At 35.8% G+C, this 21,610-nt stretch overlaps 2 protein-coding genes and 2 pseudogenes across 4 annotated transcripts in view; 2 read left to right on the forward strand and 2 right to left on the reverse strand.

Moving 5' to 3' along the window:
• Positions 1-3,193: 3,193 nt before the first annotated feature.
• Positions 3,194-4,995, reverse strand: LOC146932692 (hyccin). The gene has a single exon (XM_085704421.1). The coding sequence runs from the start codon at positions 4,768-4,770 to the stop codon at positions 3,493-3,495; it is 1,278 nt and encodes a 425-aa protein (XP_085560547.1). The 5' UTR covers positions 4,771-4,995; the 3' UTR covers positions 3,194-3,492.
• Positions 4,996-11,808: 6,813 nt separating this feature from the next.
• On the forward strand, positions 11,809-15,015 carry LOC146932693 (replication protein A 70 kDa DNA-binding subunit C-like; annotated as a pseudogene). Its single transcript, XR_015007196.1, has 10 exons — positions 11,809-12,068; positions 12,492-12,759; positions 12,844-12,940; positions 13,063-13,194; positions 13,297-13,375; positions 13,461-13,581; positions 13,696-13,892; positions 14,007-14,159; positions 14,260-14,337; positions 14,451-15,015. The product of XR_015007196.1 is annotated as a replication protein A 70 kDa DNA-binding subunit C-like (transcript).
• Positions 15,016-15,393: 378 nt separating this feature from the next.
• Positions 15,394-17,863, forward strand: LOC146932694 (uncharacterized). Its single transcript, XM_085704404.1, has 4 exons — positions 15,394-15,856; positions 15,948-16,008; positions 16,125-16,269; positions 17,396-17,863. Exons 1-4 carry the CDS (start codon positions 15,661-15,663, stop codon positions 17,651-17,653), a joined length of 660 nt encoding a protein of 219 aa, XP_085560530.1. The 5' UTR covers positions 15,394-15,660; the 3' UTR covers positions 17,654-17,863.
• Positions 17,864-18,928: 1,065 nt separating this feature from the next.
• Positions 18,929-21,610, reverse strand: part of LOC146932695 (organic cation/carnitine transporter 3 pseudogene) — a 56,410-nt pseudogene continuing 53,728 nt past the window's right edge. The window contains exon 3 of the transcript XR_015008021.1: positions 18,929-19,772. The product of XR_015008021.1 is annotated as an organic cation/carnitine transporter 3 pseudogene (transcript). The remainder of the gene's footprint in view (positions 19,773-21,610) is intronic.

Consider the following 21,610-nt stretch of genomic DNA (forward strand, 5'->3'; position numbering starts at 1 on the left):
CAATCGAAATCAGATCTTTACCGTAGTCTGTCAACACTTGATTACAACTGAGCATTTTAGACCATACATCAGGTTGCATATTTTGTAGGTACACTCAAACTAACATGCTTAGAGAAAACTTGGTAGAGCGCTGAATAGACCAATACATGCAACTCATTAACTATAGCTAGCATCTTATATATGACAGGGCCCCGCTACATATGCAGGCACTAGCTATATACATTGCCAATTAAGGCAGGGGAACATGTTATTGTCCTGTGGATTAAAACATGCATCTGTTCTAAAATGGAGGGGATCCAACTGGTCTTCTTTATTGCAAGCTCTTTAAGTACAGAAGTTAGTTGTTTGTTTGTGAGGATTTTGAAGTCAGCCTGCTATGTTTTCAAAATTTCAGAATTGTATCCTTATGTGATCTCTTATTATTATACGAGTAAGCAATTATTTTGGTCATTATTGTCCCATTTATTCTTTAATCATTTTGATCCTCAAATTGCATATATTTCATTAGTTAGTAGAGTTCTTGAATGTATCTTCTATTAATCGTTTAGTTTATAAATGAGGTTTCTCAATTACCGAGAGATTGAAATGTTCACCTTTCTTAAATGATTGTATGATGAATAAATAGCCAATCAAATTTCCAAGTACATGAGCCTTCACATTCTTTTAATTTAGTCCTTAAACTATAACCCTCACTTCAATTTAGTATCTAAATCTAAACTACATAAATAGACCAAGTAGTTCTAAACCATATAAAATCGATCATTTTAGTCCTTACTGTTAAGACGTCAAAGACTAAATTGACGGATTTTTATATACTTTAGAACTAAATTGATGAATTATTTCATATGATTTACAAATGAGGTTTCTCAATTAAAGAACCTGAATTTGACATGTAATATTATGAGGCAGCCGTTTACGATAGTGATGGCTGGGGTGAAACATGTTGTTAGGTGGTACATTGCTATGCTAGTTTACCGGTAGCTACATTGCTGCATAAGAAAATGTAATGTGGTTTGTTTCATTACCGGTAGCTACACTACGGCGTGATTTGGTTTCTCTGCTCTCTGGACAACAACCGAAGTATTTTCCCACTAGGTAGGGTTGGATGTGAAGAGCACTTGAGACAGAGTATAGCCCAATTTAAAAGGATTTAAATCTTGACAAAAAAAAAAAGGGATTTAAATCAAAGCGGCATTTCGAACCACTGGGTTATAGAACTCAATGACATCATTTGATCCACATATACAACTCCATCCAGTGGAAAAGATTTTGTTGTTGTTGTTGCTGTTGTCTTCTATCAAAGCTGTTCCGGGATGGAATATTAACGACCTCCGCCGATGATGTGTTACCCTCAAGATTAGGCGTTTGTTTTCTTAACAATGAGTTATCTACATGTTCTCTTGTCTCCTTCCTCTTTTATGCTAGGCTTGTAACCACCTTTAGCTGTTCCCGGCCAGTTCTCCTCGATTACTTGGTTCGTGCTTGTTACCATAAGGTTCGCAGATGAAACTATCTCAAAATGTCCCAATGGTTTGTGATATGATGCCGTTATGAGGACAACGATAACAGACCAAGAAAAGGAATAATGGGCCAAAGATGATGTACATGGCCATGAGGCAATACACATCTCGAGCAGAATGTGGCTTAGGATCACGAAGCTTTGGCCAACTAGCAGGATGAATATTTCATGCAGTCCAAAGTCATGCAAGGGCTTATGCAGTTTTACTGACAAGAGATGGCTGAATCATGCTTTATGATGTTCCACAGCCCGTAATTGATCTTCAGTACAAATCGTTACAAGAAGGCAGACCATAGTTCTCCTAAACATCGATCTTTAAAATTTTAACAAATTTTTACTGCTGAACACACAGAGACACCCTAGGTGTCTAATATCTATTTCTAATTCCCTTCCCATCATTGTTTCTAATGACATAGAATGCACACAAATAAGCAAGGGTCAATAGCTTCATCGTAATTTGTAACCATTGAGCACCAAGCTTCAGCCACCAACAAACATTAGACAAACCCTTCTTTGCAAACAGACAGCTCGTGTTGAGCAGATGAACACAGACCAGCCAACTATATCGTAGTTTTACATCAGAGGGACATACTATACAAGAGTAAATATGACATTGCATTTTCCATATCTAAACACCACTAAACAGACTAAAGACAGATACAAATTGGGGACATGATGTTCAAGTTGGTAATAGTGATGCTAAAGAAGACCCTGGTGTACTATTGTTGTTGCACATAACCATTTCATACATCAAAATGTAAAGCTTCCAATTTGAAATTCAAGTTCATTCAATAACATGTCCAAATCCCATCATCCAATGTTCTAGTTATAAACATCTTTGATAAAACCTTATAACATTTCATGGTATCAACAAAAACAAGAGAAATGGCGCAATCATATGAAACTATGATAACGTGGCTCTCTTGTCACCACTTCTCACCATCATTACCAATAGAGATTCAAAATCAAAATTATGAGAAAATAACTTGCGAGAATAAATTGATTAACAAAATCAGCATTAAATTAAGTAGTCAACCAATCTCATCGCTTATAATGTGTTTGGTTAAGATTCCATCGGACACAAAGCCGAGTAGAACATGTCCTGGGATAAATTTTACCAAAGCAAAAAGTTGATGCTTCAGTCAAGCATACGGCAAAGCAATCAAAGCATTAATTTGGCATTGTCATAAATAAAGATCCAAAAGTATGCCGTATTTACATTCATTAGCAGTAGGACTTTAAATTGAAACCGAAATAAACCATCCTCATATTTTTAACTGTTCCAAAATACAAAATATGAACATCCAACTAAACTAACAGACATCATGAATAGAAGGATAATATAATATTAGCACAAGGATAGAGTTGGGTTATCCCTTGTGATGTCAAGGTCCCAACCAGAGGCAAAAAGAAAATCACATAGATAACAAGAGATATGAATTTTGTGGGTAATAATATTATCACAACATGGATGCAATAGTATAAACGAATTCACAAAAATAACATTTGAATCACAAAAATATTACAAATGTAAGAAAACAAAAACAACCGAAGCTGACAGCTACAACGTAGAGAAACCAAATGCGCCGGCAAAACAACCAGCAAGCAAATTATAACTCACTAAGAACATCTCAATCTTTACAGCTAAAGTACAACAATGATTCACACCACACATGAATAGCAAATTCACTCTCATTAAAATCAAACAATAGCACAATGATTCACACCACACATGATAATTTTACCGAGAAACAAAGTTAAAAGAGACAACTAATCAACAAGAAAAAAAATATACATAAACCTAAAAACAACATAAATAAGGGGCAACAACCCACAGCTACAAAGAATCTATAATTCAAACAGGAACTATGTTTACAGCTAGAATATAAACTTGAAAGCTAGAATAGATATTGAAATGCTACTACCCATATACTATACAAAGATACAGCAAGGGTTATCTTATCTTATAACAATCACTTTGAAACGAGAAGTATTTCAGGTTTCTTGGCCTTGGTAGGTGTGTTGACATTTGAAGCAACAGCAGAAGCTGAAGTAACAGCATCCCTAGTCCTGTTATCAAGCTGAATGAGACTCCTTGTAGCAAGTATTGCTTGAGGCACCAAATCATGAGAAGCTCTTGCATACAAACACCTAACCGCAAAAGAAGCAGCATCTTTCACCTCTTGAGATATCAATGGACCCATCAAACAATGTCCTAGAATTCTCAATGTAGGTTGAAGTATTTCCCAAGGTAAAGGGATTCTATCCCCTTTCGCAATTCCCTTTGGAGATTCTTCACATTCAGGATCATGATGAATCTCCAAATTCCTCATGTTTTCTGCAACTTCCTCAATCTCAACCTCACTCTCACCATCACCATTGCTATTACCATTACCATTACTTAGAGTTAGAGTATTGTTGAGGTTTTCGATTTGATCGAATTCTCTCCGGCAGGGACAATCCTGACCGGCCCAGCCGGCTGCAAATCTGCAAAATTCAAGCTTGGACCAGGAAGGCATATGTGAGATCTGAGAGAAGTAAGAATGAAGAGCAACAGCGACGATGGAGGCACGTTTAGTGGATTTAACAGCAAGGTGAGGTTCAAGAGGAGGTGAAATTACACCAACAGAGGGGTTAGGGTTTGGAGAAGAAGATTTACGAATGGGTGAATGGTAAATTGACGGAATTGATAGATCAGGGATAGTAACAAGAAGAGGTTTACCAGCACGCGATTTAGTTTCGGCGGCGTAAAGGGCTAAGAGAACAGCTTCGAAACCGGCGAGGGAAGGTGGATCGGAGGAATGGACACGGGAGAGGTAGAGACCGGAGAGAAGAGGGATGAAGGAGAGGACAACGAGACGGAGGTGAGGATCGGAGGAGAGGAAAGTATCGTAAAGCCAGTGACAGAGGGGATCGGAGTGGGAACCGGAGAGGGAGGAGGAGAGGGCGGAGTAAGCGGTGGGGGAGGAGAGGAGTGAGAGAGCAGGGCGTTCGGAGTCGGCGAGAGGGGAGAGAGTGGAGGTGTGGTTAGGGAGGATTGAGGAGAGGGAGTGGATTCGGGAACGGGCTTTGGAAACGGATTCCCACCATGAGTGCATTGGATCGTTGGTGTTGGTGATTCTGTTAGGGTTGTTGTTGGTGGCTGTGGTGGTGGTTACGGAGGAGGAGGAGGAGGATGAGTTGGAATTGGAGGAACATTGTGGTGATGATGAATTGTTGTTGTTGTTACGGTGCTGATGTTGAAACTCCATTTTGTTTATCCTCCTCCGATGGAGTGACCTACTGCTACTAGTATTCAATTCAATTCAATATTCTACTGGTCCAAACTCAAAACTGTCACTCTATATATTCTAACTGTACAACTCATACACGGCTAATTTCACCGTTTTTGTTAATCACACTGTTAGTCTTCCAGATATTTCATCTTAAACATTTTTAAACTTGACAAAATTACAGTAAAGTTATATCTTGAGTGTTGGTTAAGCATCATGCACTTTCACTCTTACCAAATACTCCCTCCGTTTCAAAATGAATGTCACTTTAGCCAAAAATAATTGTTTCAAAATGAATGTCACTTTACATTTTCAATACAACTTTAATTTTTTTCTTCCAACTTTACCCTCAATAAATACTCCAACTTTTCTCTCACACAATTTCCAATGCAACTCTAATTTTGTCTTTTTCTTATAAAGTAAGGGCAATTTAGTAAAAGCATTATATCCAATGATTATTTCATTCCATTTCTTAATCTGTGTGCCAAAGCCTAAAGCGACACTCATTTTGAAACGGATGGAGTAATACTAAGAGTAAGGATAAACTTCTTCTCACAAAAAAAAAAAAAGTAAGGATAGACTTCTAGTCAATATTTATATGATTGATAGTAATGTTTATGTTTAGGAGTAAACAATGTCTCGAATATAATTACATGACAAACACAGCTGTCATTTTGTCTCTAAATCGTCGCCAACCTTCGTTGAAAGTTTTAATATTAAGAGTATGACAATTGAATAGGATTTGTAAGCGAGTTTAAGTCGGAAAATTCAAAGCATGTCACAAATAAGAACTTACTATATCATATTTCACTCTCTAATGGTAGTAAGTGCAAGCACAAATAAGAATCTATAATGGACCTACCTGCGAGATTTTTCCCCACACTCCATCAATGACTTGATAAGAAATAATATTAATGGCATTCAATATCTCAACCCTCACTTCCGTTTTATCTACTATATCAGAAATCGGCTCGGATCGGTCAATTGGACCGGTCTAATTGTGAATTGGAATTATGACTGGTTTAAGTATCAAAAACCGGCTCAGATCGGTCAATTGGACCGGTCTAATTGTGAATTGGAAATATGACTGGTTTAAGCCACCAAATCGGCCGACCATGCTATGAAATCAGTAAAAACTGACATTACTTAATCTAAATCGGTAAAAAGCTGCTAGTAGATAGTTTCTCTTAACCATGTTGGGTTAATGCTTGATTTTCCTTTTAAAAAAAATAGTAAAGCGAAAAATAGAAGATCAATGCCACAAACTCATCCACCGAATCGTCGAACAAAAGATTAAGAACTAGAAGCAAGACTAGAGCTCTTAATTTATGCATGTCCACAAAAATTTAGCATTAATCTACATGACTGGGGTGTTAAAAGCATCCAAGATTAAAGAACTTCTACTAAAATAACATCAAATTTGCATACCAAACTAGGTCATGATAATAGTTTCTCTTAAACTATCATTTATGCTCCATGTGACGCTTGAAGTTATACTTTCATTTTAATGTTTAGTGAGTATTACACTAAGTTATCGGTGTGTACAATTATTTTACACATATATTCAATAATAATGTATTGTTTGGCAAATTAATGAATAAGAGAAAATACATACGAAAATTGCTGTTCACACATTAGAGAAGGCTGGGACACACATGTAAAATACGCTTTTGCCCCCTCGGCAGTTAACTGCCGAGGAATTTGAAATCCGGCTGCAGTTAACTGCCGAGGAAAACCTCGGTAGTTAACTGCCGAGGAAAGCATTTATGCAGACAGCAGGTTCTGCATTAATGCTAAGCATTTCCAAGCCATTTTTCGGCCAGTTTTTACCTGTAATTTTACCAGAGCATTTCCATATGCAATTCAAATTATACAACAATGAAACTCGGTCATAAACAAGAAAAATACAATATCTTTTACATATGTCCATAATTAAATCAAACCGACATTTGGTTCAAACCACACAAAAGTTTGAAATTCATCAAAACGGAACATAGTGTCCATAATCAAACAACACATTACAAGTCATTACACATCATTACACATCATTAAATTAAATCCCTACTTACATTCATTACAATTGCATATGGAACGAACATATATATATAATACATTATTTTCCACCATATTCCTAAACATAAATCCGACGTCGCTATCGTCTTTAATAAGCCAAGGCATATAGCTTGCCGTTTTCCATGTGAATTCATCTCTATCTTCTCCTAGGTCTATCATTGGCATTAGAGCAGACAAGTGACGTGTATATTGATTTTCACCAAGATGCTCAAAATAAGTGTTAAGTTGTGTCTTCAAATCATCAATAGAGTCCGTCGGTGTTATCATAACCTTAACCGTCTTTTTAAACGCGCAATACCTAACACGCCCTTCAATTCTTGCAACCTCTGACATGTTTCACTTGACAAAAGCTTTAACAAAATAATCATAGATTAGAACAAAATTAAATGGAATGTAATAACGAATAAATCAAATGTGCAAACATTAATAAGCTATAAATAAGTATTGCACTAGTTTCAAGTCAATAAAAGTCATGTTATCATATATATCAATATAAATTACATAATGTTACTTATATATTGGCCACAAAAAATTGGCATTACAATTTTGACCCCAAAATATACGTCGGTGTAATTTCTACCAAAAAAAAGGACTAACACCGACAAAAAAATCCCTTGTTAATTGCCAAGTGATTGGAGAAGATCAAGTGACATAAAATCTTCCTCATCTTCCGCAATAACTTCAAATTGTTGCTTTGGTTTTTCGGGAGTGTCCAACAAAATAGGCGCCGCTTTGTTTGATTCCTTTTGTGGTTTTGGTGGTTTGTTTCCACTTTCAATAGCCATGAGCTTTCGGAACAACTCATGTTGATCCAAATACTCATCTTCCCAAGTCACCGCATCTTGTTTCTTGTGATTGTGCCACTCCGTAGATGATGGAGGTAGTGGACAACCATTCCTCAAGTAAATAAGCACAAAGTGATTAGGAATTACCCCAAGGCACATGATGGGAGTTTTTTGCTTGCCCGGCGGTGGTGGCCCTCTTAGTGGGAAAAAAGATTCTGAGTTACCAACTTCAAGATTTGTCAACACAACCACACACCTTTTGTAATAATTGGCAACAATGTGCCCCATGTCCGGAAAAGTCAACCACTTATCAACAAGATGTGCACAACTTTTTGTATTTGCGGGAGGATGTAAGCCATTTAAAATGTAGTTATAACGATCCTCACCCGCAAATACTTCAACATAATCATCTCTATGATCTTTCAATTCTTGAATAAGATGTGTACGAATCATGAGATGATTTTGTTCGGTTAAGCCCATGAACTCGGCTATAGCCCGGAATCCACAATGTCCATCGCCAATAACATCCACCACTTTTTCAATAAATGGAAGCATGAAGCGTGGCATATAATCAATAGGCCTCATAACCGGGATAGCCTTAGGCTTTGGATATCGAGAAGGTGGTGGAAGTGGGGAAATTGGTGCTTTACCAAGACGAGCACCTTTTTTCCTTTTATATGATGATGTTGTTGGTGATGGTGACGGTTGACTATCCGGATTTTGGGAATCAACAACCTCCCAAGAAGAAGGGATCCGGCTAGTGGATGTAATTCTTCCTTTAGACCTCGCAATGTCCACTTTTTTCTTGGCTCCCTTGGTTGTTGCTTTTTGTGGTGGTGGAGACATCATGGTGGTTTCAGGAAATGCCAATTGCCGCAAAGCCTCCTTGACTTCAAGCTTCATTTGGAAAGGGAGTTTCTTGAGACGTTCTACAATACCCTTCAACTCATCATCCACCGAAAAACCAAGTTCATTACTTTCTTCTCCCATGCGTAACCTTTGCCAATGGTGGTGTATCTCATCCAATAAAATTGGCTTTTCTTCAAGGAGTTTAGTTGCAATTTCGCATGCACATGGTAAGCCATAAGATGTCCTTTGAACACAACCACAAATTTCCTTGTTCATGCACAACGTTTCCCTACAACGTGACTCTTCCATAGCAATGTTGTCCAAAGCATATCTAGACACATGACCACCTAAGCCGGAGTACAAAGTGACATCTTTGAATCTATGTTCCAACACGGTAACGCTTTGACCAAAGGCTGTTTGTATCGCAGTGTGTTGAAGCAACAACATGTTATGTATTTTCTCCCAACAAGTACCCAAATCACCCACACTATTGTCTAAATATTTCTTCACCAAAGCATGAGCCGATTCTACCCTATTGGTGGATCTACAACCAAGATGCAACACACGGTCTGTCCATACCCTCACTATTTTCTCCTTCACTTCATTCAAGGTGGTCATGGCATAGGCTAGGAAAGGTGGGAAATCACTACAAGCATCTTGGAACTCCACTAATGCATTTGCATATAACTCTTGAGTGGACGATTCAACCATATCTTTCCATGCCCTCATGATCTTCTTGACAACATCGCGATTACTCACCTCTTTCCCATCCTTTTTTCCCATAGGATATTTACAATCTAAGACGCACCTTTGTTTAACATTTGCTTGCACATGAAAGTAACAATTCATACCATAACTTTCCGGGAAAACAATTCCAACCGCTTTCATCAAAGACCCATCTCTGTCGGTAACAATCACCTTAGGCATATTCATCTTTGAAGTAAGAAGTTTACGCAACATTTTTAAAACCCAAACAAAGTTTTCCTCTTTCTCATGCATCAAGAATCCAAACCCAACCGAATATGTCAAATCGGTCGAAGTTACCCCAACTACCTCAAACATTGGCATCTTATACAAGTTGGTTTTGTAGGTGGAGTCCATAACCAAAACCGTTGGAAAATTGTTAAACAACTTAACGGATGTTGGATGAGCCCAAAAGATATCTTCGATTGTATTACTTTCACCATGTGTTCTTGAGTAATAAGTATAGTTGTGCTCCTCCAACTTCGAGATTAGATATTGCAACGGCTTCTTGTCACCTCTATTTGCCTTCCATATTTTTTGACGTTCATTGTACACTTGCTTCACATTTGTCATGCAATGTGGTCTTTTGTTCTTCAAGTGTATCAAAATATTTCTTGGAAGCACCTTGCTCTTGGTCAAGTCATGTACAATCTTCTTGTCATCCTCCTTTAATCTACCGGCAAGAATGTGTCCTTCTAAAGCCGGCTCCATCGCATGGTTGTGAACTCCATTAAGAATGTTCAATCCCCATTCCTTTGTTTGCGTACTTTGATATCCACTAATCATGAACAAGCACCCGCATTTTCTTGAGCCCGTTGTCGCATGCTTCGGTTTTTTTTTAGGCACTTTGTGAGCTCCACTCCTTTCACACACTAGGCGCAATATTGGATGGATCAAGCTTGATCTTTGTGTAACAATTGTAAATCCCGCCTTGTTTGCTTGACAACGTACCCACCCAAGCAATTCTTCTCTATCTTGAAACTTAATGTCGTCAGAAAAAAACCTAGCCGTGTCAACTTCGTGGGCTTGAAGTGGGACGACACCGGGGCTAACATATTTAGAAGCTTCAACATGGACGGAAGCTCCATCAATGTTTGGTTTGACTTCAACCTTAGGCGGTTTGACATCTCCGGAAATTTGGACAAAATTACGTTTTGTCTCTCCCGAAACATCTTCCGCGTTCTCGGTCATTACTATAATTAAACAACACAAAAATATAAATTAACAACTTACTAATGCATAAACATCAATGTCATAATGAACCAAAACAAAAAAAACAAAAAAAAAAATTGAAAAAATGGCAGTAGCTGCCATTTTTTCGTCCTGAAAATTTTTCCCAAGAGTTCCTCGGTAGTTAACTACCGAGGTTTTCCTCGGCAGTAAGGTACCGAGGATTTCCTCGGCAGTAAACTGCCGATATTCCCCATGACAGTGTTACGTAGCTGACGTTGTAAAACTACCCTGACATATCCAAAAAATACCAAAAAATAAACCGAATAAAATGCACAATACCTGTTTTTTTACGTCAAAAGTGTGTTGAATCATCCTATGCTTGATGCTTGAATCATTTTGGAGCAAGATTTGATGAAAAAAAATTTAGATTTTGGGGTGGATTGGAGTGGTATGAAGGTGATGAGAAAATAGTGTGTAGGGGGAGCAGGTTTCCTGTTTCATCTGAAGAAACATAATCCTCGGCAGTTAACTACCGAGGAATTCCTCGGCAGTTAACTGCAGCCGGATTTCAAATTCCTCGGCAGTTAACTGCCGAGGGGGCAAAAAGGTCATTTACATGTGTGTCCCAGCCATATGGTATGTGTCAACAGCAAATCTTAATATTAGACCTTTACTTCACACCTTTATAGTAACAAATTACAGGTGTTGGTTTCTAAGCAATGCCACCTATTAATCAGAAGTATTACAGAGTACAAGTTTTATCCTAATTTAGCTTTCGATTTCAAATTTCAAGTTAGCTCTAAGACACAAAAAATGGACGTCACTGGCTTCAAATAGTTTCATTGCCTTCAGATTCATTTTAATTGGGCTGGGCTTCAAATAAGGCCCATTTGATTTCGTCGGCCTTTTAACTCACAAACAAAAACAAAATGACAAACAAAATTGGTCAACCGCAACACTGATTACCCAACAGGGAAGCGATTCCCCGATACCAGGTTTTCATCTTCTTCCCACAACCCTTATTTCATGCAAGTTTTTCAAAAGTCTATTTCCCTCTCAATGATGCAGGCTAATAGTAGCACAGGAATCTTATCTAAACAAGGTTTCACAGTAAAACTTTATACCTTATGTCATTATCTAACCCTAATTTCCTCATATTTTAAACCTAAATACACATATCCCCAATTCACAAAAACCAACCCATTTCCATTCTCAATCAGATTCCACTAATTCAATATTTTTCCACAAAGTTGACTCTAAAATCTACCCATTATCAGAAAATTAGGGCAGCTGTGGAGAGATTCCTTCTGCCTTGATAACAATGTAAGTTTAAATTTTTATTTTGTGTGTAATTTTTTTATGGTTTTTAATAGATGATGTGGTAGACTCGGGGTTCTATAAATTGGGGGAAGTATTGAAAGTTTACTCACACCACAATCCCAACATTGTATTCAGAAACTCTCCCTCTTTTTTCTTTCAAAAGCTTTTGTTTTCAAAGTTGAAATGGCTGCGAGTTTTCACTCAATTTCTGAAATTAACACTTTTGAAACATGTTGGAATCTTAAGGCCAGAATCCTTAGGCTGTGGTTGGTCAACGATTTAAACAAAAATGCATTGCCTTTCTCTGTTGAATTGGTTCTTATGGATGCTGAGGTTAAAATTACTTTCAATCTTTTTTTGTTTTATTGTTCTTATTTAGCTAATAATGTTACTTATTTTCTGTAAGAAGTTTTAGTGCTTAATAGTTATCATCACAACAATTTTTTACAACTGTGTATTTAATTAAGTACTGATTTTGTATTGATATTGTAGTTTTAAGTAATAAGTTTAAAGCTTTTACCTTTTATGTGGTTTTATTGTATATTTACTGGCTAACAGTTATTGTCAAAAACAGTTTTTTAGTTTTTAACTTTGATTTTAAGTCTGTACTGATTTTATAACTTTGATTTTACATTAAAAAATCAGTACTTAAACTCTGTTTTAAATTTTGTGCTGATTGTCTAATGATACAACTTATATTAACATAAGTTTAAAGCTTTCAACTTTTAAGCACTGATTTTGATGTCCTATTTTCAGGGAGGTCGGATTCACGCCTCCATTAAGAGGACTCTACTTTACAAGTTCCAGAGCCAAATTGCTGAAGGCAGAGTGTATGCTTTTGAGAACTTGACTGTTGCCACTAATAATGGTAGCTACAAAACCACAACACATCCATTGAAGCTTAACTTCCAGATTTCTTCTAAAGTTATGCCTCTGTCTTCTGCCATTGTAACTGGCTCTCCCTTTAAGTTTGTTCCCATATCTGAAATATGTGGAGGCACTTGTGATGATGAAGTCTTAGTTGGTTAGTCTTTCATGAGCCACTTCTTAACTTTATATCATTTTTTTCCTTCTTGAATGCTTGCTTAATATTTATAAATTTCATTAGATGTGGTTGGAATGCTTACTGGAGTTGGCTCTGAACGTGAATACGATCGTCATGGAAAGACTACAAAGCTTAATGTGATTGCTCTCGAAGCAGATGGGTACTTCCTTATTTAATAGTCTATGTTTACATTTCAAAATATATTCAAGATTCCCTATTAATCATATTTAACACTTAATGTATGACCATTCTAATATATTTAAAACTTAAACTTTGATGCAGCCATAAGATCCAATGTATCCTTTTTGGTTCGTATGTTGATGAATTGAACACTTTCTTAGCATCTGGAGAAACCCAGAGAAACCCAGAACGCTGTTGTTGCAATCCAATTTGGAAAGATCAAAACTTTCCACGGTATACTTCAAAACATTAAATTTTTATGTTTTTTCAAGGTTCTTAAAATGACAGTTGTTTAATATTTTTTTTTTTTTTACTTCAACAAATCGTGGACTGAAGTTGTTGACATGGTTTATGCTGATTCAGGCCTTTGGTTTTGTGAGAAGTGCAATAGGCACGTTAAAAATGTTACCCAAAGGTATAAATAACTATCACCAACCTCATAATTCAATCAAATTCTTGAATTCATTTAAGCTAATAAAAAAAACAAATTGTTTTGATAGGTTCTCGATAAAAGTTCGTGTCATGGATGATACCGACAGTGCTACCTTTGTTATATTTGATTGTGATGCCACTATGCTGTTTAACAAGACATGTGCTGAGGTCTTGGAGGCACATGATGTGGTCTGTTACACTCTTTGCTCAAAATCTGTAATTTTTGCATGTTAACTGTTGAGAATTTAAGAATGCTTTAGACTTATGTGCATAATATGTTCAAATTCTTCATTCTTAACACAGAATGCTGCTCATGGAGTTCTTCCAGCCGAGATTTCTGCTTTGGTCAATTCCACTTACCTGTTTAAGGTCGAATGCAAAGCGGATACAAGTCCTAGGTTTGAACAGTCCTTTCGCGTGCGTAAGATATGCACCGATGGAGTTATCATAAATCAATTTAAGACCAAGTGGGCGAAGGAGGAGGCAATCTTCTATAGGATGTAAATATTTCTTTTGCTTTTCTATAATCATAAGTATTCATTTCAACTTATTTTTTTAATTAATGTATGAAATGGTATTTAATTAATGTTAGTTTTACAATTTCAATTTGATAGGAGTGGGGTTCTTTGAGTGGATTGGCAGGAGATAGTGATGATTCTCAGGCTGGTGCTTCAGCTCTTGTGCTGTCTCAGGCTGGTTCTTTGAGTGGATTGGCAGGAGATAGTGGTGATTCGCAGGCTGGTGCTTCAGCTCTTGTGCTGTCTGAGGTATAAGTTAATTGTTTACTCTATAATTCAACTATAATGTAATTTAACAACAAAATCCAACCTGTAACTTAATGTCTAATGAATCACACATTAATTTAAGGGACTTGAGACTTTGACTGCATCTTCTTCCAAAGGGAAGGAACTTGTGATCGATTCTGCTAGCCTTGCTGTGAGCCAGGTACTTATAAACACTATCAGATGTACCTTTCTTATCTCTCATTCTGTCAAACAAACATAACATTCAAAATTAATTAATGGCTGGACTTTAACAAACACAATGTATGTTTACAGGATCTGCTGCCCAAGTTTTCATCTGCTGTTGTTGAACTAGATGAGGCTGTTACCCCATTGGGCATTGGTGGTACTTCTGATGTGGTGATTGAAAACAACGGAGGTAAAAGGGTTTCACCCACTGCTGAAGCAGATGAAAATCTGAACCTTCCTATCAAACTGTTGAAGCGGAGTATCAAAATTGAGAAGATCTAGCTAGGAAGTTGATGTCTTCTAAGTTTGTGATGATAATGGCTTGCAGCTCAATCATTATGTTTTTCCTTTTATCGTATCAGTCTTTATTTCAAGTATTGTTTTCTTAATCCGTACCACTCCCACATATGGAGGATCTTTTGTTAGAGTCGAGTGTGGCATCCCACCACATAGGGAAACATGGATGACTTTTAGTTTATTATTATTAAGTATTTCGAATCTTTGTAAGACCCAGTTATATTGGGCATTTTGTTTGTGGTATGATTGATCCATCTAAGTCCCATAAGTTTGTTTTGGGCGTCTATGTTATTGTTGTAATGTTAACTTTGTAGACAATCAAATTTCAAAGCTGCAGTTGGGTTTTTAGAATTAATCCTCATTGTTATTGTGTTTTGTTCAGTTTTGCATTTTCTAACACTTTTCTTTAAAAAAAAAAAAAAGGTTTTTAACACTTTTTTTATTAGTTCTAAATACTTTTTAAATAACATCACTTTATAATAGGATTTGCTAAATACATTAGTTAGGATGTACTTTATATAGCAATATTTAAGAGTTGAATCTCAACGATAAGTTTTGTTAAGATTTAATTAGTAACTACAAGAATAACATGCATGATGAGACCTTAACAAGTTGAAAATAGTTGCAAATCTTATATACATATATAACTTATAACTTGAAGTATCCCGTGCGTTGCACGGGCGTTATTACTAGTTTCAATACATACATAAGCTGTGATGGCAAAAATTTATTTACCATACTTTAAATTTTGACCTACAAAAATTTACATGGCAAGAGTGGCGGAGCTTATTTATTTTTGTAGTTGAACGAAACGAGCCATGTTGGAGACTCCGTCCCGACACAAAGTACAATCGTTAGTTGCACTTACATCCTTGTTACTTCCGCCTCTGTTATAGATTTCTCTAGATTAACCCCCTTAATTTCAAGTTACACCCCCACACTACTCGCTCAAACTGCATTTAACACAGTTCATCACAACCAAGCTCACTAAACCACAACAATGGCTTCCTCTACTTTCTACAACACAATCTCACCCACTTTATCCACTCCCCATTCTCATTCCCCCAAATTCTCATCTCTCAGATCTCTGCATCTACCTACCCAGCTGAAGAACACCCACGCCGCAAGAAGATATACAATCTCTTGTTCTTCAGAATCCACCAATGCTCCAAAAGAAAACACCCCAATTGAATTAAGTACGCTTTTTTGTCCCTCTTTTATCATTTCACTTTCTCCCCACCTTCAATTTCTCATTTTAATGGTTTCATGATTTTTACTTTGTTTCAGGGTTTCCTGCATTTCCAACCGTATTGGACATCAATCAGATTCGTGATATTCTCCCTCACAGGTTAAAAAGTTTGCTTTTTTAAGCTGTTTTTCACTGGATGCATCCATTTAAGGTTTTATTTTTCTTTAGTTTTTTGTTATTTATTTTGATTCTTGTTTTGGTGGTGTTTTGTTTAGGTTTCCATTTCTTCTAGTGGATAGAGTGATTGAATACAATCCCGGAGTTTCTGCTGTGGCTATAAAGAATGTAACAATAAATGATAATTTCTTTCCCGGACATTTTCCTGAAAGACCTATCATGCCTGGTGTTCTCATGGTTGAGGTAATCAGGCCACCCTTTTATAGCTTGTCTGTTATAGCTGTTTGTTCGTTGATATATGAGTTTGAAGTATTCAATGTTATGCCTTATGTTCTATGTATGTTGTGTGATTGATTAACTCAAATATATACCATTTAGTTGTATACTTGGATAAATAAGACGATGAAGCTCTAATCCATTTATTTGAAACTCTAAGAACTCATTATGTGTTAATAATCTAGATTGTAGAAAAGATATTAGCTATTATTGAAATGCCAGCGGTGTGATTACTTGTATTTTAGAGTTATAGCTTTGCAAGTGATTTGTGAATTATGGTGGTCAAACAAGCGGGTAAGAGATAGTTATGAATTTATCAGCAGTTGGTGAGGTTTGTAATTTAAAAAACCATATTCTCAATATTCATCTATAAAATATTTGGGGACATCTTTAAGAGGTATTTCTATTCCACCCAACCTTTGTAGTTTTGTATGCATCATTGAAGCTTTTGAAGAAAAACTGGTTTTACTGATACAGCCTACAATTATAGGGATAGTAGTTTTTTTTGTTCATCCCTTCATGTTTTGCTTCCATTCACCTATTAAACATGACACACTTCCTCTGTCGCATTTCCAATGTTGAAGTTTATACAATTTTGCGTTTATCATATTCACATATTCCTAAGTCCTATCTTGTCGTAGACCCTCATCCTTACTTGCATATTATTCAACAAAAAAATGAAAATCACATTTTGCAAGACAGATTCTTCTTTGACAATTTTAGACTTGTGAAGAAGTACATTGACAGGCCAGCACCAGCTTGAGAGTGGAAATAGAACGTAAAAGATTATTGATCATGAGCATTTTCACACGTATTTACACAATTACTCTATTGGAATGATGTGTCTTGGCCCTCCCCCTGCCACTCTGCTGTAAAATTTATATATGAAGATAAATGCGCAACTGTGAAAAACTTAATGTTCATATGATCTCAACTGAGTGAATAGAAAATATACGTGTTAGTAAGGTTGTTGCTTGATCTGTCGAGTATTCTTCATATTTCATTTACGGTTTGTGTTTGATAGGCATGAAATTAGATTCTCTCTGGCACATCTTGTTTGTTAGTGGTGATGAATGTGAGGTGTTTTATGCAGGCATTGGCACAGGTAGGTGGCTTGGTTATGTTACAACCTGAAGTAGGAGGTTCTCGCGAGAATTTCTTCTTTGCTGGGATAGACAAAGTACGATTTAGGAAGCCAGTGATAGCTGGAGACACCTTAGTTATGAGAATGACACTTATCAAACTGCAAAAGCGATTTGGAATAGCAAAGATGGAAGGGAAGGCATTTGTTGGAGGAGAAGTTGTTTGTGAGGGTGAGTTTTTGATGGCCACCGGATCTGCGAGCGAATAATTAGAGCAATCATTCCACCAAAACGAGAGTTGATTTTGCTGCATTTCTTTTGTGCTTCGAGCATTCTTTTAGTTGTTTAACTCCAGATTTTTTTTTATTTGGTATGTTATTGAGTTGGAAACCCAAAACTTTGATCAAGTTAAGATAACTATGTGCATGTGTGGATTAAAGTTTACAAATTTAAGTTTGAATAAATTTCATTCTGCTAAACTTGATTTACAAAAGTAACTTTTTCCTTGCTTCCTTTTTCAAATGAATTTCAAGGCAAAGTTGAGACATATTGTTTTTAATGGAACTCCAACCGAAAGACTTAGAGCATCCACAATGGTAGTTCCCTAACAAGGACTCCTTAAATGGACCTCACGTGACACATCACTTATTTATAATTTTTTAATAAAAGTACCTATTAAGGACTCAATGACTCCAATGACAATACACTAGTAAGGACTCCAATGAAAAGTATTTAAATATGTCCCACTATCTTTACATATTAAACAAAAATAATTTATCTATTACTCATTTTTACAAGTGGGACCAAGTAGTACACATTTTATTACTCATTTATGCAAGTGGGACCAAATAGTACACATTTTATTATTTTTTTAAACGTGGGACCCGTTAATTACTCAGGAGAGAGAGGGTCCTTATATAGTTGTCTGTTCCTTAACGGAGACTCATTTTTTCTTCCTCCAATGGAGGGTCCTTAACGGGGAGTGGTCCTTGTTAAGTAAGGACCCCCCATTGGAGATGCTCTTACAGTTATATAATTTGATGAATCGTGAATCTATCTATTCTAAAAAAAAAAAACTCACTTCTAATGACATATGGCAGATTTCACACCCTTGATTTTGTCATGTTTCTTCACATCCATGTAAATCTTGTACGATATCTTTATTAGTTTTCTACTAAAGGTTTGTTTGGATTGACTTATTTGAGTTTATCTACTAGCATAAACTCTCGTGACACTGTTTGAGAGAATTTATGAAAATAACTTATAACACACACATAAGTTGTTTTCAACTTATTTCCATAAACTCTTCATAATATCTTATGAAAATAGCTTTATAGATGGTAGGAAAATAGTTTGACTTATTTTAACTTGTTTACATGAATAGTTTTTCCATAAACACTTACTATTTTGTAAGCTGTAAAATAAGTAGTTTATCTAAACAGACCTATATCCAAACATGTTATAATTGTTCACCACTGTTTTGATCAATAGGGAATCTAGTATAATTCAATATATTGAAAGATATGGATGATGATCTAATCATATTATTGTAGTATCTCTCAAGACCGGCCTTGCTAAAAAATATGTTCAACATAAATGGAATGCACAACATAGAACATAAAATGTATCATTATTAACCATACTTCACAAGAAAGAAGTACATTGGTTAAACACTAGTAAATTTAACCAAGAAAAAAAAAACTACAACCTTGAACTAATTGGTTTGAATGAAAATGACCTGCCTCTTACAAGAAAACATTTTATGTTTCATCTTGATTCATGGTATCACATAGAGCTATTTCTTTCTTTTCTTGCTGATCCATTGTACCACAAAGAACAATCCCTTCAGTCTCTGGCAAACACAGCAATGTGAAATTGGACAACATGATAACAGCTCCAAACACACCATAAGAGAAAATATTATTTTTCCTCCCAGCAAATATCAAAAAGGGACAGAATATGCAACCGAACACAATTGCTTGTCTCACCAATGAAGTTGTTGTGTTCCTCACAGATGTCGGAAACAACTCTATAATGTATATTAGAAACACATTATAAGCCGTACAAGCGCCGAAAAATGCAACCATTGCTAACGCCACTTTAGCTGCTGGTGCTCTATTCTCAACAACAACACACATCACACAACAAATCCCACCTAAGATTGAGAAAACAAGAATTGAAGGTTTTCTTCTATAGTTTTCCAATAAATATGTTGCTACACACATGTAGGTATTTCCATTGAAGCATTAAAAACCACAGCCAAATAAATATTGAATTCCAAGTTTCCAACTGCTAGTGGCATACCAAGATAAACCATTCCAATTCTAATTCCAATAATCATAACAACTATTATTCTTATAAGAGCCCATCTTTTATGAATCAATTCACCTATTGAAGAGTAAAATTGAAAAAATGTAACCTTTTCTTGTGTCTTAATGATGATAACACTGATCTAGGTTCGAGTTTATCAAAACCACCCACAAAAGAAAAGGTTGCATTTTTTCAACTTTACTCTTCATTAGGTGAATTGATTCATAAAAGATGGGCTCTTATAAGAATAATAGCTGTTATGATTCTTGGAATTGGAATTGGAATGGTTTATCTTGGTATGCCACTAGCAGTTGGAAACTTGGAATTCAATATTTATTTGGCTGTGTTTTTTAATGCTTCAATGGAAATACCTTCATGTGTGTAGCAACATAATTCTTGGAAAACTATAGAAGAAAACCTTCAATTATTGTTTTCTCAATCATAGGTGGGATTTGTTGTGTGTTCAGTGTTGTTGTTGAGAATTGGTTTGTCTTGGTTTGACAGCTACTTTGTAACAAGTCTCCTGACGCACTGATATGCAGAATCGTACCAGTTTTGATTGATGGGCATACCTGCCTCACTAATGTAATATGTTCCATATTTTTAAGCTAATGTATTGTTTCTAATATTTATGTTTAATTTCATATGTAATATTTCATTTTTTTTCCTTTACTCATAGGTAAGTACCATTTCATTATGCAGAAATAATCATGTGAAGAAAATGTTACCAGCAATATCACAAAATTCATTGTGTAGGTGCTACTACTATCATAGGTAGGTATTGTTTTTTTTTTTTTTAAAGAAACTTGCTTATAGCATTTCATTAATAATGAGAGTATCAATACAATTGGGTATATCAGAATGAGACTAGCTAGTAATGTGGCTTCTCTAGCAAGAGCATGAGCAACCCCGTTAGCTTGTCGCCTAACAAACTCCACCCTAGAGTTAGAAAATAAAGAGGTAAACAAAGAACGACAAGAAGAAATAATGCAACCAAATTCGGACGTGTTGTTCCTGTCAGAGAGAAAGGCATCAGATGTCAGCTTCGAATCCGTTTCAAAATCTACATTATCGAACTGCATATCACTTAACCATTGCAATGCTAAATGCAAGCCGAGCACTTCGCCCACATCTACCGGAAGAAGACAAGGGTGCGGCACAGATTTTGCCAACACAAAACTCCCGTCAGAGTCCCATCAAACTCCCATCAGGTAGGTATTGTTTTGTTATGCATATAAATGTACTATTTCACAAAGATGCTGTACTTCGAGAACATGTGAAGAAGAGCATTGGTTGTTACCAGCAATACCAGCAAACATGTGAAAAACGATGGAAATTTATGAGATATATTATCCAAACTAAGTTTAGAAAATTTTAAATGACTTCTAAACACTAGAAATTTGAAATTCATTCAAAGTGTGAAAGTTAAAGTGGCTCATATAATTTTTAAAAAATTGCAAGTTGGTTCTCATATGTTTCAACAAAAATAAATTGGCCCATAAATTGCAAACTACCCCTGGTTTTTTTCAAAAATTGCTAATTGGTCCTTTAAATTTTCAACATTTGCAAATTGGTCTCTATTTTTTAAACTTCGAATTTGACCTAAAACTTCTAAAATTTATAAAAGGTCAAATACACCGTGCAGTCCTTTAAGTTAAATGTTTGTAACAAATTAATTTTTTATATTTTTTGTAACGAATTCATAATTCAATTTTTTTAGCAAATTGGTCATTTCGAGTCAAAATATTTACATTGTTATATGTTTTTCATCCAAATTCGTTAAAAAAGAGACAACATGTTAAAACAATATTTATAACATCAAACATGAATAGTTACTCACATTAAAAGTTTAGTTTCATTATTATTATTTTTTGGAGGCCGGGGTTTGATCCCATGACCTTGCATATATATGCGTT

This window comes from Medicago sativa, chromosome 4 (genome assembly GCF_051527215.1).
Source record: "Medicago sativa cultivar Bolivia chromosome 4, Bolivia_mono, whole genome shotgun sequence".
In the NCBI taxonomy this organism is placed as follows: Eukaryota; Viridiplantae; Streptophyta; class Magnoliopsida; order Fabales; family Fabaceae; genus Medicago; species Medicago sativa.